At 34.6% G+C, this 18,448-nt stretch overlaps 1 protein-coding gene across 1 annotated transcript; it reads right to left on the bottom strand.

Annotated features, from left to right (window-relative positions):
- Positions 1-14,738: 14,738 nt before the first annotated feature.
- LOC142874836 (kelch-like protein 1) lies at positions 14,739-15,407 on the bottom strand. Its single transcript, XM_076009385.1, has one exon. The coding sequence runs from the start codon at positions 15,291-15,293 to the stop codon at positions 14,787-14,789; it is 507 nt and encodes a 168-aa protein (XP_075865500.1). The 5' UTR covers positions 15,294-15,407; the 3' UTR covers positions 14,739-14,786.
- Between the last annotated feature and the right edge of the window lie 3,041 nt (positions 15,408-18,448).

Below are 18,448 nucleotides of genomic sequence, written 5' to 3'. Positions count from 1 at the left end.
CACATTTTTAATAATTTGCTTTATATAGTGAACACTACTATTATTCAAGGCATCATACATGGGTAAAACTCTATTCATTCTTTTCCTACCTCCATAAAACTTAAATAGTAAAATTCTATGCCATTAAAGTAAAGCTCATGGACAGTATTCACACTTCCCACTGTTCCTCTAGTATCAGCAATGGAGATAAAAGAAAAAAAATCTCTTCTGGTCATACAGCAAAGCCTTTTAAGCTGTCTGTGCAGAAAGGCTTACTATAAGACTATTCAGACTCCCCCTTTTTTCTCATCTGCTGACAAGAGTACTTAGCAAAAGTCTCAATGGCATATTTCATTATCAAATTCTGCAAGGCAAATGTCAATGGATGACTCTATCAAATTTAAGTGTTTGACTCCAATATATGATTCAAGGAATGTTAGAATTAAATATTTATATAAAATAAGGATAATCAATACAATGGATATATAACTTATAATAGATAAGCATTAAGGAGAAATATACCATAAAGTGAGCTTTTTGCCTCATCACAACATTTTTTTCATTTAACATTAAAATTGGATGATAGTTGCTTATTCTATATTTATGGCAGAATATTTCATTATATGACTATTACTGAATTTATTTATCCATTCTCCATTTATCTGTTTATATATTTTAACACTGATACAACACTATCTTGATGAATGCATCTTCATAATAAGTCTGGAAATGAGGAGTGTTAGTCTCCCAATTTATTTATTTTTATAAAGTTGTTTATTTCAGGTTCTTTGTAATTTTATATGAATTTTTAGAAAAAAAATGTCAATTTGTACAAATAAGGCTAGCAGAGATTTTCTTGTAGGATATATTTAATCTACAGATCAACTAGGAAGAATTGTCACCTTAATAATAGTCTTCTGATCCATGAACATGGTATATTTCTCCATTTTGGGGTCTTTAATTTCTCTCAGGATGACTTTGTCATTTTCAGTGCATGAGTCTTTCACTTTTGTCATATTTATTTCTAAGTATTTCTTAATTTATTATTATTGTAAAACTTATTATTTTTGCAATTTCAATTTCCAATTATTCATTGTTAATATCTAGAAATACAATTGAATTTTGTATGTTGATTCTGTATCCTACCACTTTGCTAAACTCACTACCATTTTTTGTGATTCCATAAAATTTTTATAGACAATTATGTCTGCAAATAAAGACAGTTTTAGTTCTTCATTTTTAAATAGATGATCAATTTGTCTTCAAATAAAAAGTTTTACTTCTTTCTAAAAAAAGTAGATGCTTTTTATTTATTTTTTGTTTCTTTATTGACTTAAATGAATTTATGAAGAAGACCCCAAAGGAAATCACAGCAACAAGAAAAATAAATAAATGGGACCTGATCAAATTTAAAAACTTCTGCACAGCCAAAGAAACTATCATTAGAGTGAATAGAAAACCTATAGAATGGGGAAAATATTTGCATGCTACACATCTGATAAAGGACTGATAGCTAGAATCTGTATAGAACTCAAGAAAATTAACAAGAAAAGAAATCAAACAATCCTATCAAAAAGTGGACAAAGGACATGAACAGAAACTTTTCAAAAGAATACAGACTAAAGGCCAACAAACATATGAAAAAATGCTCAACATCTCTAATCGTCAGGGAAATGCAAATCAAAACCACAATGAAATATCACTTAACTCTAGTGAGAAGAACTTTTATCAAAAAGTTACAAAACAATAAATGTTGGCATGCATGTGGAGAGATAGGAACACTGATACACTGCTGTTGGGACTGCAAACTAGTACAACCTCTATGGAAAGTAGTATGGAGATACCTCAAAGAACTACAAGTAGAAATACCATTTGATCTAACAGTCTCACTGCTGGGTATTTACCCAAATGTATAAAAGACATTCTATAAAAAAGAGACATGCACTGTCTGGGTCATGGTTACACTTGAGGCTCAGACTTGGGGGGGGGATCGGGGGCAAGGGCATTATTTAAAACCTTAAAATTTGTACCCCCATAATATGCTGAAATAATAAAAAAAAGTCATCTGCACTCAAATGTTTATAGTAGCACAATTGCAAAGAGGTGTAAACAATCCAAGTATCCATCAATACATAGTCGATTAGCAAATGTGGTGTATGTATATCATGGAGTACTAATCAACCATAAAAAAATGGTGAACTAATACCTCTAGTATTAACTTGGATGGAACTAAAGACCATTCTTCTAAGTGAATTATCACAAGTATGAAAAACAAACACCAAATATATTCTCTATTAAATTGGAGTTTAAGTGTTAAAAAAATACAATGTTGAATAAAAATGTTAGGAGAATACAGCCACACTTTTGTCCTGATCTTAGAGGCAACCCAGTTTTTTAACTTTATGATTTAGTCATAGGTTTTATTTATCAGGTTGATAGTATTTTCTGAAATATACTTTGATATTAATATATCCACTCACTTTCTTTTACATAGTTTTAGCATGGTATATCTTTTTCATCTTTTTACTTTTATACAATTTGTTTGTTCATATTTAAAGTGTGTCTCTTTTAAGCAGCATTATGGTCTTGTTTCCTGTACGATCTGATAATCTCTGCCTTTTGATCGTGAATGTGCAGACCAGTTTATATTAACATAATTATCAATATAGCTAGGAGTCAGACTATCATTGTTATGTGTTTTCTAACTATAACAACCATTTCTTTTATTTTTTATTTTCTAGATTAATTGAATGATTTTGTGAGATCATTTTCTCTTCTTTCTTGATTTACTATGATTTATCATTGTTTTATTATTTTCATGGCGGCTTTAGGACTCATATTCCTTAAAATACCTTCAAATGATATAATACTTCATATTTCCCATATAATTCTTAAAATACTATAGTTCAATTCTTCTCTGCTAGTCTTAATGTTATTGTTGTCACACATTTATCTTACACATATAATAAAAGCTTCACAATATAGTCCTTTCATTTCAACCATCAATTATCTTTCAAATATACCAGATTTAAATAATTATTTTTTGCCAATATAGTTATAATTTCTAGTGTTCTTCATTCCTTTGCATTGATATTGCCAACTAATATTATTTTACTTGAGTTTGAAGGATTTCCTTTAACATTTCTTGTAGAGCATGTCTGCAGCTTATGAATTATTTCAACCATTCTATGTCCAGAAAAATTATTTCACCCTCAGTTTAAAAAACATTTGGAGTCTTCCGAACATCTTCTAGAATTCTTAAAGTTGTATGCCTTAGGTTTAGGTCTGTTATCCATCTTGAGTGGATTTTTGTGAGAAGTGAGAGATAGGGATCCAATTTCATTCTTCTGCATATAGCTATCCAGTTTGCCCAGCACCATTTATTGAAAAGAGATTTTTTTCCCCCAATGTATATTTTTGTCTGCTTTATCAAAGATTAGATTATCATATACAGATGGTTTCATCTCTGGAATCTCAGTCTTGTTCCAAAGATCAATGTCTCTGTTCTTGTACCAGTAGCAAACTGTTTTAGTTATTATTGCTTTGTAGTAAAGCTTGAAGTCTGGAAGACTGATGCTTCCCAGTTTGTTGTTTTTCCTTAAGATTGCTTTGGCTATATGAGGTCTTTTCTGGCTCCATACAAAGTGAAGAATTGTTTTTTCTAGATCTGTAAAGAATGATGATGGTACTTTGATGGTGATTGCCTTAATTCTGTAGATTACTTTAGGTAATATTGACATTTTAATGATATTGACTCTATTAATCCATGAACAAGGTAGATTTTTCCATCTGTTTGAAGATGTTGGTAAGAACCTTTCAGACATGAACCTAGGCAAAGAATTTTTGAAGAAGACCCCCAAAGCAATCACTGCAACAACAAAAATAAACAAATGGGATGTGATCAAATTAAAAAGCTTCTGCACAGCCAAGGAAATCATCATTAGAGAAAATATACAACCTACAGAATGGGAGAAAATATTTGCTCCCTGCACATCTGGTAAAGGTCTGATAACAAGGATCTATCTAGAACTTAAAAGAATCAACAAGAAAATGTCAAACAACCCCATCAACAAATGGGAAATGGTAATGAACAAAACTTTTCAAAGGAAGACAGACTAATGGCCAGCAAACATATACAAAAGGTTCAACATCTCTAATCATTAGAGAAATGCAAATCAAAACCACAATGAGATATCACTAACACCAGTGTGATTGGCCTCTATCAAAAAATCCCAAAACAACAAATGCTGGCAAGGATGTAGAGAGACAGGAACATTCTTACACTGCTGATGGGACTGCAAATTAGTGCAACCTCTGTGGAAAAGAATTTGGAGATACCTCAAAGAGCTAAAAATGGAAATACCATTCTATCCAGCAAAAGTATTATTAGGCATCTACCCAAAAGAGCAAAAGACATTCTATAATAAAAATATCTGCACCCGAATATTTATGGCAGCACAATTCACTATTGCAAGGATGTGGAAACAACCCAAGTGCCCATCAATTCATGAGTGGATTCTTAAAATTTGGTAAATGTATACAATAGAATATTACTCAATTCTAAGAAATGACAGTGATCTAGCACCACTTATATTTTCCTGGATTGAGCTTGAGCCCATTATCCAAAGTGAGGTGACACAAGATCAGAAGAATGGGCTTCACATGTACTCACCATCAAATTGGTACTGACCGATTAACACTATGGTGCTCACATGGTGGTAGTGTTCTCCAGGGATTAGGGGGCTGGGGGTGTAAATTAACAACTGAGGGATGCAGTGAGCATTGTAGAGGGGAAGGGCATACCTCTAATCCTTGCTAGGGAGAAGCAAAGGTATAAAATATAACCAAAATGTTTGTACTCTCTTAATTTCCTGAAATAATATATATATATTTGGAGTATATATAGAATTCTAGATGGGCTTTTTTTTTTCTTTACAGTGCAATTAAAATGCTCACTGTGTTTTCACTTGCATTATTGCCAATGAGAAATGGCCCATCATCCTTACTTTTATCCTACTCTATGCATTTTTTTGGGTGCTTTAATATTTTTCTATTTACCACTGTTTTTGAGATATTGATTCTTATGTACTTGATGGTATTTCCTTTCATGTTTTTCATGCTTAGAATTGATTGAGATTTTTGAATCTAAGAATTTAATTTTCATCAAATTTGGAAAAATTTTCATTATTTCTTTAAATATTTTTTCCTTTCATTCTTTGCTTTTCCATTGGGAATTTCAATTTTATGTTTATTAAGCTTCTTACAATTATCAGAGAGCTCAGTACCTAGTTTCTAGGTAGAAATAATGACACATTCATATTGCTAATAATCATTTACTGATATAATCAAAATGACTGCACGCCAGAATTATTTGTTTGTTTATTTATTTACTTACTTGTGGTAGAGATGCAATTTCGCTCTGTCACTTAGCCTGGAGTGTATTGCCACAATCACAGCTTACTGCAACCCCAAAATCCTGGGCTCTATTGATCCTCCTGCCTTAGCCTCCCAGGAAGATATGACTACAGGCACATGTGTCACCATGCCCAACTAATTTTCTTTCCTCTGATTTGTAGAGACGGATCTTGCTATGTTGCCAGACTGGTCTTGATAGCCTGGGCTGAAGCAGTCCTCCCACTGTGGTCTCCCAAAGTGCTGGGAATATAGGCATGAGCCACTACAACTGGCCCAGAATTATAAAATTATTTATGATACAAAACTGTCAAATATTTTCATTAAAAATTATACAAATAAATATCTATAAATCATCAGTGGATCAACAATCAAAAGTAGCAAGTGACAAAAATGCTTAGGTATCAATTTCTATGAACTTTTCTGTTGAAAATACATATTATTATATCAAAGGCAAAGTGATTAAAAAAGTAAGAATTGTATTTTAATTTTATTACAACTGATACAAACTATTCCACATTTATTTTCAAAAATAGAGTTCAAGGATGAATCTCAGAGCTGTAAATTTACACTGTTTTATATTAATAAATTCAAAAACGCAAATTCTGAAAAATAGTGTACCTCCCCAAAGCTACTTTTCAATTTCTGTGAAGCTCTGATATGTACAAATACTAACCTAAAGACACCTCTTGCACATTTGAGTACAATTAGAATCTACTTAACAAACTAAACAAAAGCAATTATTTTCCTTTTAATACAGATATTGACATGTACCTTTTCAAAAATTATAAAATAGATTCTTTTCTTCCTTTATGTTATAAACAATTCCTTTATGTTATAGATCATTTTGATCTCATAATTTAAGTTGTTCCATCATATTTCAGTCAAGACTAAATGCTTACATTAGCAAAAATGTCTATCTGTATCATGAAGGAAAAATGAAATGGGTGTCAACATGATCCAATATGGTACAGTGTTACAAAAAAGTATGATAAGAAATCTAACTGAAAGATTTCCAATGATTATTAGTTATCAGAATTGGGTGAAAACTACATACAGAATGGAAAGGCTGAGTTTAGAAATAATGCAGACTGATTCTATTCTCTATGATAGTTGAAGACTTTCAGATCATTTTCAAAAAGCTCTTCTAGACATTGTCCTAGGCAAAGAATTTATGAAGAAGACCTCAAAGACAATCAGAGCAACAACAAAAATAAATAAATGGGACATGATCAAACTAAAAAGCTTTTGCACAGCCAAAGAAACTCTCATGAGAGCAAACAGACAACTTACCAAATGGGAGAAAATTTTCGCATGCTACACATCCAAAAAGGGGTTGATAACTAGAATCTACTTAGAATTCACAAAAATCAGCAAGGAAAAATCAAACAACCCTAAGAAAAAGTGGGCAAAGGACATGATCAGAAATTTTTCAAAAGAAGACAGAATAATGGCCAACAAACATATGAAAAATGCTCAGCATCTCTAATCATCAGGGAAATGCAAATCAAAACTACAATAAGATATCACTTATCTCCATTAAGAATGGCCTTTATCAAAAAGTCTCAAAACAATAAATGTTGGTGTGGATGTGGAGAGATAGGAACACTCCTACACTGCTGGTGGGACTGCAAACTAGTTCAACCTCTGTGGAAAGCAATATGGAGATACCTTAAAGTGGTACAAATAGATCTACCATTTGATCCAGCAATCCCATTACTGGGCATCTACCCAAAATATCAAATGACACTCTACAAAAAAGACACCTGCACTCGAATGTATATAGCAGCACAACTCACAATCGCAAAGTTGTGGAAACAATCCAAGTACCCATCAATACAGCAGTGGATTAATAAAATGTGGTATATGTATACCATGGAGTACTATTCAACTCTAAGAAATAATGGTGATCTAGCACCTTTTGTATTTTCCTGTATAGAGCTGGAGCCCATTCTACTAAATGAAGTATCCCAAGAATGGAAAAACAAGCACCACATGTACTCACCATCAAATTGGTATTAACAGATCAACACCTAAGTGGACATATAGGAATAACATTTACCGGGTGTTGGGCAAGTGGGAGGGGGGTGGAGGCGATGGGTATATATAAACATAATGAATGAGATGTGCACCGTCTAGTGGATGGTCACGCTTGAAGCTCTGACTCAAGGGGGGAGAGGGGAATGGGCAATATATGTAACCTTAATATTTGTACCCTCATAATATGCTGAAATAATAAAAAAGTATCATTTCTGTGATAGGATCTTTTATCAAAATGACCTGCCTCATAGGCTTTCCATTCAAAATGTCTTTTTGTTGGGGTCATACAATTATAGCATATCATTTTTTTTTTCGGGTCAAGCTTACCTTTGTTACTCTTTCTTTAACATTTATGTTAATCTACTTTCAGAGCCTGGCCATAAGAGTCAGCAATGGTGGACCTTCATCAAATCTGTTTAGTGCAACAAGAGTTTTGCCTATACTTGAATTACAAAATCTTCAAAATCATCTTTATTTCTGCTCAGATTCTCTGTCTACATTAGATCTTTCCTTTAAAGTTCTGAATAACATTATCTTAAGTGCAGAAAAGTAAAAAGTGTAACTTCCACAGCATTTGTTTTTTACAACTACCACAAACATACTTAAAGCTATTTTGGAAAGTACAATAAAACCATTAGTGTGAGGTATTGGTCCTTATATTGAGAGTCTGACTAAAATATTATACACTTTTATGATCAGAAACTTGATTTAACTAAAATATATGCTGCAGATCACAATTTTCTATAAATTCTATAAGAGATCTTGGTCAAAATCTGTCAAATTTGACCTAACAGGTAGTTGTTAAAAGCATGTCATCTGCAGATATACAAATTATCTTTGGAGGATTAGTACAAACAAGTTAACATTAACAAACATCTGATCAATATTATATTCTATATTAGTCAAATGTTGATGCTGATTATCATTAGATAGGAAGGATTTCTTTGTTTTTCTAAGTGATTTAAAATAGTAACATAGAGAGGCAAATAATATAGTATACAAGGTACTCACTGGAAACTTATAAATGAAAAACAGAATATGGTCTTTGTAGTAAATGTTTTATGGTTATAATTAAAAAGTTGTAATTATGAATTGTTCTGAACCCAAGTGCCCATTAATACATGAGTGGATGATGTGGCATATGTATACCATGGAGTTCTACTTAACCACAAAAACAGTGGTGATCTAGCAACTCTTGTATTATCCTGGTTAGAGCTGGTGCTCATTCTACTAAGTGAAGTATCACAAAAATGGAAAAACAAGCACCACATGGACTCACCATCAAATTAATATTAACTGATCAACACTTGAATGTACATATAGTAGTAACATTCACTGAGTGTCAGGCAAATGGAAGAGGGGAGGAAGGGGTGGGTATATACACACATAATAAGTGCAATGAGCACCGTCTGGGGGATGGACATGCTTGAAACTCTGACTCGGATGGGGCAAGGGCAATATATATAACCTAAACATTTGTATCCCCATAATATGCTGAATTAAAAAATAAAAAAAGTTGTAATTCCTATTTTGTCTTGCATTCATATCTTTCTTACAGACAGTTCTGGGGTTTTGAGTACTTGGAAATACAACTCAGTGGTCTCATTATTTTTTTTTATGTGAACATTTTAGTTTGCCTAAAACAAACTTATTCAGAGACTAAGGTGTCTGCAAATCGTGGGCTTTTGGGTAGAACATCATGTATAATCTTGATAAATCCATCCTAAAATAAGTAAAACAAATTTTCCCCAAAAGAGGTATCATTTTTCTTAGTTCTTGTTTAAATAAGAGTAGACTACATAACATTACATAACACCCAAACTTAGGATAAATCATCAAAGAAACATACAATTGAGTAAAATCTCTCCATTATACTCTTTTTCACTCTGAAATTTAGGGTAGCGAAAAAGATTAATATTGTTTCATTTCAGTGTTTCATGAAAGCATAGTTTGAGAACCACTTTCCTGAGAAAGTAGTCTCTTACCATTTTCAAAGTTGCTTTTTCCCTTGATTGAAGTAGAGTTGATTCTTTTTTATTCTAAACAAATATCTAATGCAGGTCCCACTAATCTCCATGAGATCTTAATGGTGTATGCTTTCTTTCAGTTACAGTTCTCTAGCAACGGTTTTGACCTTCAGAAGAAAATTTGCTATCATAAATCTCTCTTTAAGTGTCCAAAATTATTACTTTTTCCATTTCTAAGTTATACCTACATACTATTAAATAGTTACAAAATAAAATGCACTGAATGAACCGTAATTCAGGAGATAATTGTTCCCTGACTTGAACTAAGAAGTCTTCTTTGAATGAACCTTATCAAGCATTTTTCATCACCTTCATTGTCAAAAATCTATTTAAACATTAAAACACAAGCATAATTTCCACCAAGAGAATAAGAAATTTAAGGCCGGGCGCAGTGGCTCACGCCTGTAATCCTATCTCTGGGAGGCCGAGGCGGCCGGATTGCTCAAGGTCAGGAGTTCAAAACCAGCCTGAGCAAGAGCAAGACCCGTCTCTACTATAAATAGAAAGAAATTAATTGGCCAACTGATAGTATATAAAAGAAAATTAGCCGGGCATGGTGGCGCATGCCTGTAGTCCCAGCTACTCGGGAGTCTGAGGCAGAAGGATCGCTCGAGCCCAGGAGTTTGAGGTTGCTGTGAGCTAGGCTGACGCCACGGCACTCACTCTAGCCTGGTCAACAAAGCGAGACTCTGTCTCAAAAAAAAAAAAAAAAGAAATTTGTTCCTTCATACCCTTAGATGTAACCTTTTTTCTTTTGTTCTGTTTTTTTGTGTAAGCAGTGGGAAAGAAGATTTGGCAAAATGGCCTATAATATGGAGTCTGGAGTCATGTGGCAAAGATTAAAAGTCCAACTGTACTGCTTACAAGCCTGTGATTCTAAGAAAATTAGTTACTTTTGCTATATCTTAGTCTTCTTATCTATACAATATTATGCTAAAGGGATACATAAATATGCCAGGATCATAGAGTGTTATGATTTAACTTATACATATAAATATTCAATGTGCTATCTGGCAAAATGCAAGTTTTTAAATAATGCCATTCAATATGATTATGGTAGATATGTATTCATTCAACAATATTTATTGAGTAACTACATGCTTTATGATAGGAACAAAGTGATGAGCTAAACAGATGTACTCCTCTCCACTTGACAATTCAGTTAGAGACAAATAATAAAATCAACAAAAATATGAATATGTTATTATAAGCTTCAATATGGAAATTAAATAAAAAGTAGAGAGTGGTTAGTTTCAGAATATAAAACAGGAGAAAATGAATTTGTCTAGGTAATCAACAACTGCTTCTTTGGGAAAGTTACAAAGCTTTTATGCAAGACATCTCAATGGTCAATACGAATGAACTCACAAAACCATTGACTGAGGGAAGGATAACCCCCATACAAGGAGAGGACACAAGTTTGTGAGGCCCGGAGAAAGTGAAAAAGTATAGAGAAAGATATTATGTCTGGAAGGCAAAGGGGAAGGGGAAGGTTAGTGAGTGAGGGGCCCATATAGCAAACAAAAGGATAGATTATTTACAACCAAGTTAATGCATGGTATATATTGTGATCAGTGAGTGCCCATGGTATAGGTTGTGATCGGAGAGTGGTAGAAATCATTTGGGGGAAAAGGAGAGTAAGGGATGTGGAAAAGTGGTTCAGTTTTTTACTTTATAATTTTTATTCACTTCAGGTAATGAGAGGAGGTGATATAGATGGCAGTTGCAGAACTCACGTTCAAAGAGAGAGTAGCTTAGATTAAGTGCAGACAATGGAGATAGAAAGAGTTGGGGCAGATACATGGGAGATTTTCTAAGTAAAAGTGACGGGGGGGGAATATTAAAAAATGATGGGAAAGAGGATGTTGACAAATATGATCCTAGATTTCTGGTTTACACAACCTAATGCATGGAGAGTTATTTTCTGAGATAAGGAAGGAAATTGAGCAAGACAGAAGGGAGATTGTTAACTCAATTTTGTACATATTATATTTAAATATTATTTGTGGTGTCCACCAGACAGGTTAAATAGAGAGGTGAATGTGTGAGACTAGAGGCTAGGGATAGGTCTAGGTTTAGAGATGCAAATCTAGAAATACAGTATGTGGATAGTAACTAAAACCACGAAATCAGATGACTGCACTCTGTAGAAATTTGGAATCTAAAAAAGCAAGCAGCTAAAACATGACATCTCTTCTCCCACACACATCACTATAAACTGCAAGAATATAAATATTGCTCTTTGGTTTTGTAGTTTACTACATATGGGATTTTGTACAAAAATATCCACAATACAAATATATGGTGATCTGAATATCTAGGAAATTATACACTTCCAAAACTAAATTTGGATAGGGCAGTAGAGAAATTAAAGGTTAATAGCATAAGTCAGTGACCTGTTATTGCAAAATTATTCTTAATGTAATCATGGTTATAGTGTACTGGGATTTGTTTTGGGTGAAATATGGCAGTAGGTGTTTAGTGGAGTAGGTAGGGTAGAATAAAGTTTGGGTTTTGACCATATATTGGTTTGCCTCTGTATTCCTGCTACCTTTCTATTTCAAGTCCATGATAATTTGAGCTTTCCAGAATTCTGAGATTATGGGCAGCTTTCTCCTGGATCTCCTCCATCTGCTGTTATAACAACCAGTTTACTCAACAGAGCTACTCATACTTTTCTAAAACAAAGTTCCTAACTTGTGTGAGATCAAATGAATAAAGAGAGTATCAATGAATATAAAATGAATAGAGATAACTTCAGAAAAGAGGCCAACTCTTGTTTTATGTGTGAAAATTAATTTAGCAGAGAAGTCAAAATTGAAAAAACAAAATTCTTACTATTAAATATGACATAATAGTTTGGTGATACAATAATGACCTAAGTAATAAAAAATATCATGCCAGGTTTTTACAGTTTATGTACTCACTGATTGATCATTATAAATGCTATGTAGCTTGCCTGGATGTGTTGTCACAGAAGAAAATTAATCCCACATTAGTGATTATTTTGCAATGAAGTTTTTCCCTCAGCAGTTTCTTTGGAAATGTATTCTAGGCAATACACCTTACTCTTTCCATTATATATTGATAATGACAAATAGTTAATTTTACTATTGTGATTTTCAATCAGTCATGAGCACAGAACCAGTGCTCTATGAAAGTTTAAGAACATACAAATACTGGCAGTACTAACTGATTTTTCCAGTAAGGAATTTCAATTTTTCTAGAGAATTTAAGTATTAATACAAATTTTAAAATAAAATTACACTTAATTTTCAATAGTTCTCAAGTGGAAAATCTCATAAGACACACTGATTCCAACAGTAAAGATGATTTTGGTTGAAACTTGAGTTACTTTGAGAATTCTTACCACTTACAATACTTTGTGAATAAAAATAGTGAAGTATATTCAAAAATAAGGGAATTGAAGTTAAATCTTGTGTTTCATTCCTGAGATACTCATTATTAGTTTAAAATTTTTAATTTATTTTAATTTCTTGTCATTACTGCATTAATATTTTCATATTCTCCAACTTACATGAAACTCTCAGAATCTATGCTGAATGTGACTCACTTACTTAACAATGTATTTGTTATAAAGCAAACTTTAAAAAAAATGAAACATTAATATTTCCAGGAGGTCAGATATTTCAAGCTAATTTCAAAATTTATATTCAATGTCTATTGTTTTCTGATCTGTCAGAGTCTCTAAAATATCAGTTTCATTAAAGTAATTATTGAATAAAGTAATTAAATATTAAATATTTAACACAATTTGTTTCTTTCTAAATAAATAAGGTGACTTGCCAAATGTATATGTATAATCTCCCCAAATTTTCATATTAACTCAACTAAAAGGGATAAGAAGCCAACACATTTTAGTTTAAAAAGTCTAAAATGATAAGTGACTAGTAAATACAGAAATTTAATAACTTCATGGTATTCGTGGTACCCAAAGTTATAACTATTTTTGGTAAAATATCTTATTTAATTGAATAATAAATAAACATGATTAGGTCTCCTATATATGGAAAAACCTTTGAAAATTGCAAATTAAAATTCTCCCTCATGAAAATAATAATCATAGATATAGTAAATGTCTTAATATAGCATGAGAATATGTTCAAGGCCCTTAAAATTCAAATTTAAATTTATAATGCATATAATTGAAAAAATTTAAAGATTTTTTGTATATTTAACTTCACATTTGCCAGCTTAATAAAAGAGCACATATAATACTATGTATGATTTTGCTTTATATATTTTTGCTACTTAATCAACTTTATAAGAAGCCAGTTCAATCAATCAAAAGTTAAACAAATTACTTATGTTTCTAATTTGTTATTGAGTGGTAATTAAGATTGATCAACGTATTCATTATCATTTTCCTACATTTCTTCTGCATTTCTTCCTTAATAATGTATTCTAATAGCATATATATCTAAATGCAAATCCTTTCATATCCTAGCTATATGACAAAACTAGTAATAATGTGGTATAGAATAATAATGAGCCAATTCCCTAGAAATTTGAAACTCAGAAGGAGTTTTATGTGCATGAAGTATTTTGTATAAGACTTCAAAGTAGCAGAAATCTACAAACGGAAGTGTAATATTAGAAATAAACTAGAAATAAATATTGAGCTGCTTTGTAAACATACACAATTCCAATACTGAGCCAACAAATCATGAGAGCTGAATGCAAAGGAACTTAGCAACAGTTTAATTCTAAGACTTACTCTGAACAAAAGTCAACACAAAGTACAAAAACAAAAAGGGAAGTTGAGATGGAAAATAAGACTATTTCTGGAGGTGGAATGGAAAGAGAGACAGTGCTGCTATCCACTGGCCTCATTTTGTCCACCTCATTACTCCTGGAATAGACGCGAACCACAGGGGTGCTAGATAGTATGCCAAGTCAGTTACTAGGTCCGTATATGAGGGGAATTCTGATGATGTTTAAAGCAAATTACACCTCACATCAGATAATGGAGAGATTAATATAATTTACTGACAGAAGCTGACAGACAGGCACTACAATCTCAGAAATACGAGAACCCATTCCATTTGGAGATTCACCAAGATGCATGCATGTTCAATCGGTGGTTACAACTCTGAAAACTTCTGAAAAGAAAAGTAATATATTTGAACCAATAGAAATTAATGACCAAACTTTTAATGAAATTAGAACTTGGGTAATAAAACATAAGCTGGCATCTCTTAACCCACATTTTCAACCTGAAACATTTTAAACTTAGTAACTACAAGAGCTCACGTGGAGATATCAGTGGAAATTGGGAGATGCTTGGAAGCCCCATGGGGATTTACTTTACCTTTGTCCACATCCTTCACCTGTTGCCTGGCCCGAGTTGGCGGGCTCCACTTTGAGCTCCTGCAGGACCAGCCCTTTTTCGTGTGGTCCAGGAAAGTCCATGCCTGGCACCACTTCCTCCTCTAGGGACTCCACGTAGAAGAGGGTCCTGGCTGGTTGCTGGGTGCCCTGCCCGGGAGCCCCTTGCTGCAGCCTTGTAGCAACTGGAAGCAGCGTGCCATTCAGGGGATTGAAGGAAGAGGAGGAAGAGGAGGGGGAGGACGATGAAGAAGAAGAGGAAGAAGAGGAAGCCTTCTTCCAGAAAGCGCTCCCACTGCTCCTCTCTTGGCTTTTGAGCAGGCGGCTCTGGCTGGGTCCCCAGTGCTCAAAGCTACCGCTGCCGTCCTGTTGCAGGCAGCCGCCCCCCGCCGGGCCACCGGGGGACGGCGACGGGTGGCTGAAGAGTTTCCAGCGGAGTCGCAGAATGTGCTTCACATCGAAGTCTTTTCGCCCAGAGCCTGACATGCTTTACGCAAAGAAGGCAAAGGGATCGCAGTTCACGCAGTAGACTGGCTAGCGGGTGGCGGAGCCAGCGGAGCCCAGGGGCGGAGGAAGAGGAGGGATGCGCCCTCTGCACCCAGAGAGCCAGATGAGGCGAGGCGGGCTGCGCGCCCTGCGAGGCGAAGACCTGAGCGCTGATGGCAAAGCCGCGCGGCTCAGCCGCGGTCAAGGTCCGCAGGACCTGGGCGTGGGGAGACCACTGCCCAGGAGCAGAGGCAGGAGTGGGACTCCAAGGTCTTACAATCCTCGATCCCCAAGCAGGGGCCCCGTGGTTATGGCGAGGAGGGACGGCTCTGAGGCTGGAGATGCGGAAGGAAGGGAGATCTGCGCGCTCCAAAGCGCGGGGCTTGGGGGCAGCCGCAGCTGGAAACACCTGAATGGGATGCGCTCCTGGCAGAACGGAGCTCTTAGTCGGGAAGGTGTCGGCGCTCCAGTCCTTGCAGCTGAGTACAGTGCCTGGAGCGCGCAGAGAGAAAGAGCCCCAAGTCGCGAAGAAGCGTATCCCCTGCCAGCCTTCTTGGTGCACCTGCGCCCCTGTTCTTGGCCTCTCGGAGGGCGCCCTTATAGCTTGTTTTCTATCTCTAAGAAACTGAAATGCTTTCTGCAGTGCGAGAAAGGGTGGTTTTATGTTGTCAGTTTGTAAAAAAAATATTCCAGAAAATGTAGGGAGACCAAAGGAAAAGCCCGCCCGTGAAGCTGTCAAGATCCTCACAGTACAATTTTCTCTCTGCCTCAGCGCCTCCTCCTCCCCCTTAAGTGACGCAGATGTGCACTGGGGCCTATACGGAGAGATGGAGGGAGGGAGGGAAGGCTTCAATCTTCTTTATGCAAGTGAGTCTGCTGCTCTTATTGTCCCCTTGCGCGGGTCCTGTCACCTTTTTTCACCCTCCTTCCTCACTTCATTACTGCGTAGCAATACAAGGAAAGCAAACAGGCATTATGCTTTAGCATCAGTATACACCAAACATGAATCATGGCAGTGTAAACTTAATAGGCTGCCATCAGTTTGCAGGTTGCAGGTTAATGGCTTGAATTATTTAATAAACTGTATCCTTTAACCTTTAGCCTTAGTTTCTGTGTAGTGAGACATAGAAGAAACAGGGCTACTGGCGTCAAAGAGGGATGATGCCACCATCCTGACACTTACATTGTGCTTCGGCTATTAACACACCCAGGCAGTGCTTCACCCCGGGGGGCCAGAAGCGCAGGGTAGATATTTGAAGATGGGCATCTGAACGCAGGGGACGGGTTTTGCAAAATCAGTGCATTTGGTGTGCAGCCTCGGAATGAAAGCTGTTCTCAGTGTAAACCAAAAATGGAATAAAATGATAAAAGGGAGTTTCAAAGCATAACCTTCCAGTATATAAATCATTGTATAAAATGCATGGAAGAGTTTAGGCAATAAATGAGTATAGCCAAAGGCTACTATCTTACAAATAGGTTTTGGAGAAGATGTGTTTTTCATATATATATATATATATATATATATATATATATATATATATATAGAGAGAGAGAGAGAGAGAGAGAGAGAGAGAGAGAGAGAGAGATAATGATGAGGATTGTAATCACGTTCCAGATAGGAATACATGGAATTTTTTTTTACTTTTCCTTTAATGAGCCCTTAAAATAGAACCCAGTATCCTTTGCTGAAGGCAAGGGAACCAGGGAATCAGTGTGTTCTCTAACTCAACCAGGAATATGGTTGTTGTCCATTCAAGAAATTCACTGTTTCAGCATCCCCCAACAGGGAATAGGAATCAAACATCGAAGCACAGTTATATCACTATTCTGTTACATCATTCTTGAGCTATAAACAACTATTAGTAGAAACGAAAGCTAAATTTGAAGTCCTTAAGCAAAGTTGGACATTTTAATATCAAGAAATTAAGTGCATGAAAGCCCTATTTCAGGGGAAGAAAAATCACTATTGTGTATTTTAAATATTGATTTATGCCACAACAGCTGGACTGCAATCCCTTGTGCCTTTATGTTTCTCTCAGTATTCTGTGCTTAAAGAAAAAAAGCAAAAACCCCTTTAAAGAAAACAATGGGGACAGATACTTTTTATCCAAGAATGGAATGAAGTAAGTAGTTCCCTTAGGAAAAAAATAGAGTATAAAATTACATATCACAAACAGGACAAAGAAAACTTCATCCGAGGTAATGTGGAAATTTGAAGTGCATATAATTAAATGGTTTCTGGAAAAATTGGTGTTTCATGGATTTTTCTAACTTGACATATTTTTTATTTATTTAAAATAATATAAAATAACATATACAATGCTAGTCTATTGTACGTATATTTTCTTGCTTAGTATCTGTCACCATTCAAAAACTGTAACATAAAATTCATTTTTAAATTCTGAAATTCAATGTTGTGTTTTCCTTTTCCTCTTCAGTACTAATATTACTATTCCACAACTAAAAGTTATCTGTTCAAAGGTCAATATTTTATATGACCCAAAAGAGTTGTAAGATTGAGTTGTAGTATAATAGAAACATGATTTAAAAATATTAAGTCATATTTAGCAGATAGTAAATAATGCCTATTTGTTAATTTCGTAGTAATATTTTGTCTGTTTAAAACGTGGTGATAACCTATTTAAATATAGTTACCTTTATTTATCAATCTGCAGAAAGTATATAAGTTTGAAATAATTACTCTTCATGGGAAAGATATTTAAATATAACTCTTCTTAATAATCAAATGAAAATATTTATGATTTAGGAAATAAAGTATGCATAAAATTATGTTAAACTGAAATGATTGACAAAGATGATTATATTATTTTCACTTGATTGTTACTATACTACAATATTGTTGGGAAAGAAAGGAAAGGAAGAAAGAAAAAAATGAAGGAAAAAAATAGGAGAAAAGAAAGGGAAGAAGAAAGAAAAGAGGAAGGAAGGAAAGAAAGAAAGAAAGAAAGAAAGAAAGAAAGAAAGAAAGAAAGAAAGAAAGAAAGAAAGAAAGAAAGAAAGAAAGGGAGAGAAAGAGAGAGAGAGAGAAAAGGAGAGAAAGAAAGATAAGAAAGAAAAAGGAAGGAAGGAATAGGGAGGGTAAAGGGAAGAAGGAAAGAAGGAAAGAGAGGAGGGAGAGAGGAAGAAGGAAGGGA

The sequence above is a fragment of the Microcebus murinus genome, chromosome 13 (assembly GCF_040939455.1).
Source record: "Microcebus murinus isolate Inina chromosome 13, M.murinus_Inina_mat1.0, whole genome shotgun sequence".
Taxonomy (NCBI): Eukaryota; Metazoa; Chordata; class Mammalia; order Primates; family Cheirogaleidae; genus Microcebus; species Microcebus murinus.
The sequence above is the reverse complement of the archived record's forward strand: the minus strand, read 5'-3'. Positions and strand labels throughout refer to the sequence as shown.

Excerpts from the sequence above, each read along its gene's own strand:
- LOC142874836 (XM_076009385.1), bottom strand. The coding sequence starts at position 15,293 with ATGTCAGGCTCTGGGCGAAAAGACTTCGATGTGAAGCACATTCTGCGA.